The following is a 9778-nucleotide window of genomic DNA, read 5'->3' as shown; positions in this document are numbered from 1 at the left end:
TTTCTAGCTCATTACCATGCTAAGCTTGATTGTAGAGCAAAAGTGTTAGAATTTTGGATTCCCGGGGAAGCAACCCTGAAATTGGATGTGAAAGGCAGGTTAGCATCGTCTGCTATGAATTCGGGAATTCGGGCAAGGAAAATGTTGTATAAAGGAGCGCAAGGTTTCTTAGCCTTCCTGATTAATGCTCCCAGTGACCAAGTAAAGTTGGAAGATGTGCCAGTGGTAAGGGAATATCCAGATATTTTTTCTGAAGAATTAAAAACATTACCTCCAGAGAGAGAAGTGGAATTCAAGATTGAACTAGTGCCGCGAACGGCTCCGATTTCTAAGACTCCGTACCGAATGGCTCCTACAGAGCTAAAAGAATTAAAAATTCAATTACAGGATTTATTGGAGAGAGGTTTTGTTAGAAAAAGTGATTCGCCATGGGGAGCACCTGTTCTATTTGTTAAGAAAAAGGATGAAAGTTTGAGATTATGTATTGATTATCGAGGATTAAATGAAATTACAATTAAAAATAAATACCATCTACCACTGATTGACAGCCTATTCGACCAGCTGCAAGGATCAGTAGTTTTCTCCAAACTGGATTTGAGGCAAGGGTATTATCAGTTGAAAATTAAGAAGGAAGACATACCTAAGACTGCTTTTAATACAAGATATGGACATTTTGAATTTGCAGTTATGCCATTTGGATTAACCAATGCACCAGCTGCCTTCATGAACTTAATGCTGAGAGTCTTTAAAAAGTACTTGGATCAGTTTGTAGTAGTTTTATTGATGATATCCTAATATATTCTAAGACTCGGGAAGAACATGCTAAACACTTGGAGATAGTTCTGCAGATCTTAAGAGAGCATAAGCTGTATGCTAAATTTAGCAAGTGCGAGTTTTGGCTGGAAAATTTTTTTTTTCTAGGGCACAAAGTTTCTAAAGATGGAATTGCCGTAGATCCGGCAAAAGTTGAGGCAGTCACAACGTGGAAGCAGCCAGAAACTCCAACAGAGGATAGAAGTTTCTTGGGTTTAGCAGGTTATTACAGGCGGTTCATCAAGGACTTTTCGAAGATTGCTGGACCTATGACAGAGCTGACAAAAAAAAATAATAAGTTCATTTGGACTCCAAAGTGCGAGTCAAGCTTTCAGGAGTTAAAGAAACGCTTAACATCAGCTCCTGTTTTGGCATTGCCTGACGGAGTAGAAAGTTATATCGTATACTCTGATGCCTCTAGGGAAGGTCTAGGATGCGTACTAATGCAAAAGGGTAAGGTAGTTGCCTATGCCTCTAGAAAATTGAAGCCTCACGAACAAAATTACTCAACGCATGACCTAGAACTGGCCGCAGTGGTCTTTGCCTTAAAGAAATGGAGGCATTACTTGTATAGTGTGACCTTTGAAGTTTATACGGACCACAAGAGCCTTAAGTACTTGTTCTCCCAAAAGGAATTGAATTTGAGACAGAGGCGGTGGGTAGAATTTTTAGAAGATTATGATTGTTCTATCAACTACTACCCAGGAAAAGCCAACGTGGTAGCAGACGCTCTAAATAGAAAGACCCAAGTAGCGGGGTTAATGGTAAAAGAATGGGACATGTTAGAAGAGGTTAGTATTTGGAACCCTCGCTTGGAGAGAATGAAGATTTTATTTAGGAACTTATCGTTGAAGTCACCATTATTGGAGCGTATTAAGGAGGCACAGAAAACGGACCTTATAATCCAGAAAAAGTTGGAGAAAGTGCAAAAAGGAGAAACCCTAGACTTTAAATTAGGGTCTGAAGGAGTGTTAAGGTTTCGAGATCAAATTGTGGTTCCAGTTGATGAAGGGTTAAGGAAAGAAATTCTAGAAGAATCACATCGATCAAGGTATACTATACACTCAGGAGTGAACAAAATGTATCACGATGTGAAAGAGTTATATTGGTGGGATGGTTTGAAAAAGCACGTGGCGAAATTTGTACAAAAATGTCTGATATGCCAACAAGTAAAAGCTGAACATCAGAAACCCTCTGGTCTATTGCAGCCACTAGAAATTCCCGAATGGAAATGGAAACACATAACCATGGATTTTGTAAAGGGATTGCCTCGAAATAAAAAAGAATGTGATGTGGTTTGGGTGATAGTTGACAGGCTTACCAAGTCCGCACATTTTCTACCTGTGAGCATGAGCTTTTCTTTGGAGAAACTAGCCAAGTTGTACACAGAAGAGATCATGAGATTGCATGGTATTCCTATAAGCATTGTGTCTGATCGAGATCCATGGTTTGTTTCACGTTTCTGGCAGAAATTTCAAGAGACATTGGGGACCAAGTTAAAATTTAGCACTGCTTATCATCCCCAAACAGACGGACAGTCAGAAAGGAAAATTCAGACTTTGGAAGATATGCTGAGGTCGTGTATATTGGATTTTGGAGGTAAATGGAGTCAGTATATGACCTTAGTAGAATTTGCCTATAATAACAGCTATCACGCTTCAATTCAAATGGCACCTTATGAGGCATTGTATGGGAGAAGGTGTCGATCTCCGATTCATTGGGATGAAGTGGGAGAGAAGAAAATTTTAGACCCAACGGCTATATCTTGGATGGAAGAAGCTCATGAGAAAGTGAAGCTAATTAGAGAAAGGCTTCAAACTGTCCAAAGTCGACAAAAGAGCTACGCTGACACAAGGAGGAAAGATTTGGAGTTCAAAGTAGGAGACAAAATTTTCCTAAGAGTTAAACCCTTGAAGGGCGGAGTAGTGTCCAAAAAGGGTAAGAAGCTAAAGCCAAAATATATTGGACCTTTTGAAATTTTGAAATGAATCGGTAAAGTGGCGTATCAGTTGAGATTGCCTGCGAGCATGGCCAAGGTTCACAATGTATTTCATGTTTCTATGCTTAAGAAATATCACCCTGACCCAAGCCATGTGTTGCAATTGGAAGAAATTGAGGTGGATGAGTCGTTAACTTATGAAGAAGGAGCAGTTAAGATTTTGAAAAGAGAAGTGAAAGAATTGAGAGGTAAGAAAATTCCTTTGGTGAAAATTATATGGAGAAATCGTGGAATAGAGGAGGCAACTTGGGAACTAGAAAAGGATATGCAGAGAAAATACTCCGAATTATTTCTTTAGAAGGTGAGGATTTTGAGGACAAAATTCATTTAAGGGTGGAGGATGTGAGAACCTTGAAAAAATATATATATATATATATACATATTGCATTTGCATTTTAGACTTTTAACAAATTTTATTTTCATTTGTTCTTAAGTAAGTATGGAAAAAAAATATAATAATTCTTATGTTACAAATAATTTAATTGTGCAAAATATTAAACTATTTGAACTTTGCCAAGTTAAAATAATATTTCTTGATGTAGATTGTTTTATTGCTTTAATATTAATTTTTTGAATTCTGATCGCTAATTCTAAGTGTTAATAATGTTAAGTGTCAACGGGAACCTAGAATTAAGACGAAATCGATTTTAGGTCAAAACCCTTTATAATTTCACTTAGGACGTTAAAATCTCGATAATTGAATTTTTGCGAGATTGGTATACTAGTAGGCTATCAAATTTCATTTGAGGTAAAGTTTTGGAATTAGATTATGAGTGAGGACCTAAGTGGAAGGTCGGACAAGATGTTAAAAGACCAAATTAGCCTTCCTCCATCTCAAATTAACCATGCAGTCATGGAACTTCATTGGGCAAGCTTCAAATCCAAGCACTTCCATACTGCCGGCTCATCCCACTACACCCACACCACTACATCAACTCCAATTCACCACAACAATTCCATTTCCATTTCCTTCTTCTGCCACGAACCGAGAGTGAAGTGAGAGAAAGAGCCGAGCTCTTTATTTTTTTTCTTTCTGTCCGTAAGCTAGAGAGAAAAGAGAGAGACTTACCGTTCTTCCTTCATTCCATCCGTGAGCTGGTGAAGAGGACCGAGAGCCAACACTTCCTCCATTTCATTTGTAAGATTGAGCAAGGGAGAGAGAGAGTCGGCAAGCTGCATTTCTGAACTGTCCGAGAGAGAGAGAGAGCAAGAGGTAGTTTGTGCGAGCTATCTGTCTTCATCTTCTTCATCACTGCCGAGAACTGACCATTTCCTTCCTCATCTTCAACCACTTGTGATCAACTCCAACAACCAACACCACAGCCTGCACTAACCGAGCTCAGACCAGCCATACCCGAGTTCCTTAGCAAGCCGAGAGGAGGGAAAAATTGCAGCTGCTTGTCGCGTGAGTTGAGTTTCAAGTTGAGGTAAATTCTGGACTTAGACTAGTTAATTATAGGTAGACGAAGTTGCTTATGAGCATGCATGTGATGGTTGTGCAGTTGGATGATGAATTAAGTCACAGGAAAATCTGATTATGAAGAAAATGGGAATTGCCGAGAGATTGAGCTGGGAATTGCAGCTTTAATTTGTTAATTTGAGGTGATCTGAGCCTAGATGTGTGTTTAGCTAACTAAAAACTGGATGATTAAGCTTTGCATGAGGTTAATCAGCCTTGAATAAGCAAGAAAATCGAAGCGGTGCAGAATCTGCTTGCATGCAAGCCAACCGAGAAGCCTTGGATGAAATTCTGGTTGGTTGATGATTTTTTTTGATGATGTCCGAGCCTGGTTTTGGATTAAACTGATAGTTAATTAGTTATTTGGTCATGCATGTTGCTGATTGAGCCGTGGATGAAAGAAAAAAAAAATCTGAATTTCTAGAGTTACTTGTGAGTTAAGCTGGCCGTGACTTTCCTTTATGTTTTGAGTTGAATTTCCGGTTGATTTGTTGTAAGAAGTGATTGTTTGATGCCAAGAACTAATAATTGATGAAGCTCTTGGCCATTTGAGTATTTTTTTACAAGAGTCAAATTTTGGTGGAATCGTTTAAGTGATTTGGCCGAAATGCACTTGGAAAGTCCATGACTTGTGGTTTGGAATTGTTTTGATGTCTTGGACTTCCTTTGTTTAATTTTTTTTTCTTGATTAGAATTGAACTTGTTGAGACCTAGGGCTAATGATTGATGAAACCCTAGTGAAATTGATGTTTGAATTGTGATTTTTCTATATTGACAAATTGGAATATAATGTGCAAGTAAATTAGAATCGTGAAGGCCGTTTTGGTCCTTTGAATTCGAGTACTTTTTAACCAAGCTTTGTTGAAATATTTTGTCCTAGTATCAAGCTATAGAAATTGAGTATAGTACGATAATGCTAAAATTCGAGTGTCGGGACTTTTAAAACCTTGCCAACTAGTTAATTCTTTCCTTTGCTTAAACTAGCCTTATTACCTTTAGGAAATAATTACATTAACTTCTAAACTCTAGATTTTTCGTAAAATTGTCCCTGACTAGTTGTTTTAGGGGAAAGTTGTTAAAAACACGAGATTTTAATAACTTTAAATGAAAGGCGTAGAAAACTTGTCCGGCAAGAAACCTTATTTGAAGTAAGGGGGTTCTGGTTTGCACCTCTAGAAAGAAAGTACCTTCAAAGAAATCATACGAAATACTTTATCACTTTTACTAGTTTAAATTCTAAGAGAATTGTGGATTTACTTTGAGAAGATAAACTAGTTATATACCGGATAATCTTTCATATATAAACCAAGAACTTGTATAGTAAAACTTATAGTTTTAAAACTTGGTCTTTTAGGGTTTAGCGAGGACGTGGACTTCGATTCCCAACTTGACTTTTGAGCTTCACTTTTGGTGAGTGTCCTTGCTTGTTCTATGTTTATCTTGTTAAAGTGCTTTCTTGACTTGTTATGTGATAATCGGATAGTGGTTTTCCTGATCCATCGAAATGGGCAGTGTGTACTTTATCGCACTAGCCCTTTCGAGTGGTGATTTGCTTGAAATGTTTTCTCGAATATTTTGCTCGCTCTAGTTAAGTACTGAGTGGGGGAATGTACCACACCTGAGGGTGGGAGGGCCTCTTATCCTAACTCAAGTATCAAAAACCTTGCAACTATTGACTGGAGTGTGGACTCATCAACTAAACCACCAGGCAGGGGAATGTACCACACCTTAGGGTGGGAGGGCCTCTTATCCTGACTTGGTAACCACTTGTTGTGACGTCGTTGGGTGAATCCCTCGACTAGGCCATAAAAAGGTATACTCGAGTAATACCAAACTCTCTCGTGAGAAGAATGGGCCCGGTGGGAATAAGTTGGTCGGAGCATGTTAAGGAAAAAAAAATCTACTAGGACTTTAGATAGTGAGAGTTGACGGAGGGTTAACTGCGGTTAAATTTTGATCAAGTTCGTGGAAAATGGCTCCTGAGAGCCCTGTATCCTACCTTGTGCTGTTATACGCTTTCCTACTTGTTGAATTTTAGTTTGGAGCTATTATTTGCTACTTGTTTTATATGATAGCATGTTTGGGGCACCACTGAGTTTTAGCTCACCCCACGTTACTTGTTTTCCTGAACAGGTTCTGGCATTTGAGAGACCTGAAGTCTGCCTTTACCTTTTATGAATGTTGTTTTGAATCAGACAATGTATCTTTCGTCTTGGGTTGCCACTTGAAGTTGGAAAAGTGCAAACCCTGTGTTGTTATTTGACTTGTATGAATGTATTTGGGTTTATGATTTCATTTTGTGGTTTGTAATGTATAAGTGTAATTATGTTTTAATCTGATTGGAGATGTACGTAAGAGTGGATGTTCAGTTGTCCAATGGTAATGTTATTTCTGAAGTTAATGTGTTCTTAGTGTTTTGGTCGTTTAAGGATTGGCTTGTTCGGGTGAAGAATTTTGTAATGGTTTAAGTTGTACGTCGGAAGGGTTTAGCCAGTTTCCTTGCGTAAGCCCTGGCGAGAGTTAGGCAGGCGACCCACCAACCCTCTGGTTCGCCTTAGGGAGAAGTGGGGTCGTCACAGTTGGTATCAGAACCTAGGTTAGAAAAGTTATTTGAATGATATATTAGATGTGTTAGAAACCCTGAATTTTTTTAGAGTTAAGAAGTGAGATAATTAGACATATCTTGAGTAGTACTTGAGCAAGTTAGCTTTTTAAGCATTAACCTTTGGACTTGGGTTATTTTGCAGGTATGGAAACGAAAACGGACATGCTAATGGTAACGGATTGGCTAATGGACATGTAGAGTCTCTTAGGTCCATTTCCTATAGGCCACGAGACGGAGGATCTCGTATACGTTATACACCAGCTGATAGGTACCCCCGATGTCAGTGTAGGATCACATATGCCTACCCTAACGAGTTGGTGCTGTCTTTAGACGACGAACATCGCCAGCTGAGGGATGCTAATCACACTTTGACCCAGGACGTCGAGGAGTTGAGCATCATGGTTGATACTCAGCTTGACCGCATAGCTGATCTAGAGCAGAGGTTAGCAGCCGAGAGGGCTAGGTCAGAGGTCTCTCGTGAGGAATTAGAGAGACAGAAGTCTCAGTTGACTCGAGTAGCTGAGGAGGTACGAGATAGGAGTGCTGGTATCATGACTGACGCCACTATGATGATAGACGAGGTCATGGGTATTATTCAGGGTACTGCTCAGGCGGGTGTTAGGGAGGACCCGGAGGAGGATCCGGAGGAGAATCCGGAGGAGGACCCTGTGGAGGACGTTGCCCCTGGCAGCCCTGCTGAGGGTTAGACTAGGTTTGATTTGCTTGTAACTAAGTATTCGGGGTTAGATAGGGTGACACTAGTTTAGGTCATAACATTTTGTCTAGCTTGATGGCCTACTTTTGAGGCACTACATCCCTATTTTTGGTTTAAGGGATTGTTTGTATATATTTGTTAAACTTATGTGCCATACTGTTGGAGAGCACCCTAACTTGCTATTTGTATGAATCTCGGTATGTGAATATGTGTTAAGTGTTCTATTTTCCTTTTCCTTAATGTTCATATTGATTTTATTTACAAAAAGAAAAAAAAGATTAAATTAATTAATTAAAATATCCTCGCTTAATTGCTTAATTTTTATCAATAGGCATAACTAGGTTATGGATCGACAAGTTAGAGGTAAAGAACGTGGGAGATCAACTAGACAACACCCTGAGGTTAGTGGTGATAGGGAACCTGAGGTCAATCAAGACCATGGTCAAGAGGGCGTGGCCGGAGACCCAGTGGCCACCGCGATCAATAGAATAACTGATGTCTTAGAGCGCATGACTGAGTACCAAGCCCTTGGACCGGTGCATCACCAAGGAGGCCCAATCGATACTGAGGATCGGGCATTAGAGAGATTCTTGAAGTTTGGACCTCCCACGTTTTATGGAGGACCAGAACCTGAGGTAACAGAAGGTTGGTGGGAGAGGATTTCTGACATTTTTACAGCTCTAAATTATGCGGAGGAGAGACAAGTGACTTTCGCAGCATTCCAGTTTGAGGGAGCTGCTCGTTCCTGGTAGAACCTAGTTAGGGTTAATTGGGACAGGAACCATATTCCTAGAACCTGGGCGAACTTCACAAGGGAGTTCAACGCCAAGTTTCTTCCCCCTTTCATCCAAGAGAAAAGAGAGGATGACTTCATCAAGTGTAGGCAGGGGGCGGTGAGTGTCGCCGAATATGAGATTCAATTCACGAAACTGTCCCGTTTTGCTCCTGAATTGGTAGCCACGGAGCAAAGGCGTATAAGGAGATTTGTGCAGGGACTAAACGTGGAGATCCAGGAGGGATTAGCTGCTGTTCGGATAGACACCTTTGTTGATGCAGTAGAGAGAGCTCAAAGGGTTGAAGTTGCCAAAGCTCAAGTAAAATCTTTCCAGGCTAAGAAAAGATTTGCCCCTAGCAGCAGTCGAGAGCTGACTTATGCAAATGCTCCACCGGCCGAATTGGGTCGAGGAACGGGTGGAGTAAATAGTCCTGGAGCACCACGAGGCGCTCTAGCGAGAGGAGTTGGGGCAAGAGGTGCCGGGGAAAGAGATACCGGAGCTAGAGGAGGATCAAATGGAAGGGGTCAACCTAGGAATGCCTCGCAAGGAGGTCGTGTGACAACCCCTCAGGTAACTTGTGGGTATTGCAGGAAAACTGGTCATACCGAGGACGGATGCTGGAGGAAAGAAGGAAAGTGCTTGAGGTGCGGAAGTAGCGAGCACCGGATTGCCGGTTGTCCGAAAACACAAGAAGGTGGTACCCCGAGTGCTAGACAAGCCACTTCTGGAGGAAGTAAGCCGAAGGTTCCTGCCAGGGTGTACGCCATAAACGATCAACCCGTACCTGATTCCTCGAAAGTTGTGGAAGGTACTCTTCCAATCTTTCACCGATCAGCTAGAGTACTAATTGATCCTGGCGCAACTCATTCATTTGTGAATCCAACTTTTATGTCCGGAATTGATGTAAAACCTGTTAGATTACCCTTTGATCTTGAAGTTAGGACACCCATGGGTAATAAAAGCATAATCACTACCCTGACCTATAAGAACTGCGAATTCTGGGTTGGAGAGCGTAGAATGCTAGTAGATCTAGTCAGTTTGGACATATAATGGTATGATGTTATTATAGGAATGGATTTTCTAGCTCATTACCATGCTAAGCTTGATTGTAGAGCAAAAGTGTTAGAATTTTGGATTCCTGGGGAAGCAACCCTGAAATTGGATGTGAAAGGCAGGTTAGCATCGTCTGCTATGAATTCGGGAATTCGGGCAAGGAAAATGTTGTATAAAGGAGCGCAAGGTTTCTTAGCCTTCCTGATTAATGCTCCCAGTGACCAAGTAAAGTTGGAAGATGTGCCAGTGGTAAGGGAATATCCAGATATTTTTTCTGAAGAATTAAAAACATTACCTCCAGAGAGAGAAGTGGAATTCAAGATTGAACTAGTGCCGCGAACGGCTCCGATTTCTAAGA

At 40.6% G+C, this 9778-nt stretch overlaps 1 protein-coding gene across 1 annotated transcript; it reads left to right on the top strand.

Moving 5' to 3' along the window:
• Nucleotides 1-7935: 7935 nt before the first annotated feature.
• On the top strand, nt 7936-9417 carry LOC113751921. Its single transcript, XM_027296067.1, has 2 exons — nt 7936-8339; nt 8406-9417. Exons 1-2 carry the CDS (start codon nt 7936-7938, stop codon nt 9415-9417), a joined length of 1416 nt encoding a protein of 471 aa, XP_027151868.1.
• Nucleotides 9418-9778: the final 361 nt, after the last annotated feature.

The sequence above is a fragment of the Coffea eugenioides genome, chromosome 11, assembly GCF_003713205.1.
Source record: "Coffea eugenioides isolate CCC68of chromosome 11, Ceug_1.0, whole genome shotgun sequence".
Taxonomy (NCBI): Eukaryota; Viridiplantae; Streptophyta; class Magnoliopsida; order Gentianales; family Rubiaceae; genus Coffea; species Coffea eugenioides.
This window is presented reverse-complemented; position numbering and strand designations above follow the sequence as displayed.

What these genes read in the sequence shown, in the direction of transcription:
- LOC113751921 (XM_027296067.1), top strand. Translation starts at nt 7,936, where the DNA reads ATGGATCGACAAGTTAGAGGTAAAGAACGTGGGAGATCAACTAGACAA. An exon ending in GAGGGAGCTGCTCGTTCCTG is followed by an intron (nt 8,340 to 8,405) that starts GTAGAACCTAGT and finishes GAACTTCACAAG; the next exon opens with GGAGTTCAACGCCAAGTTTC.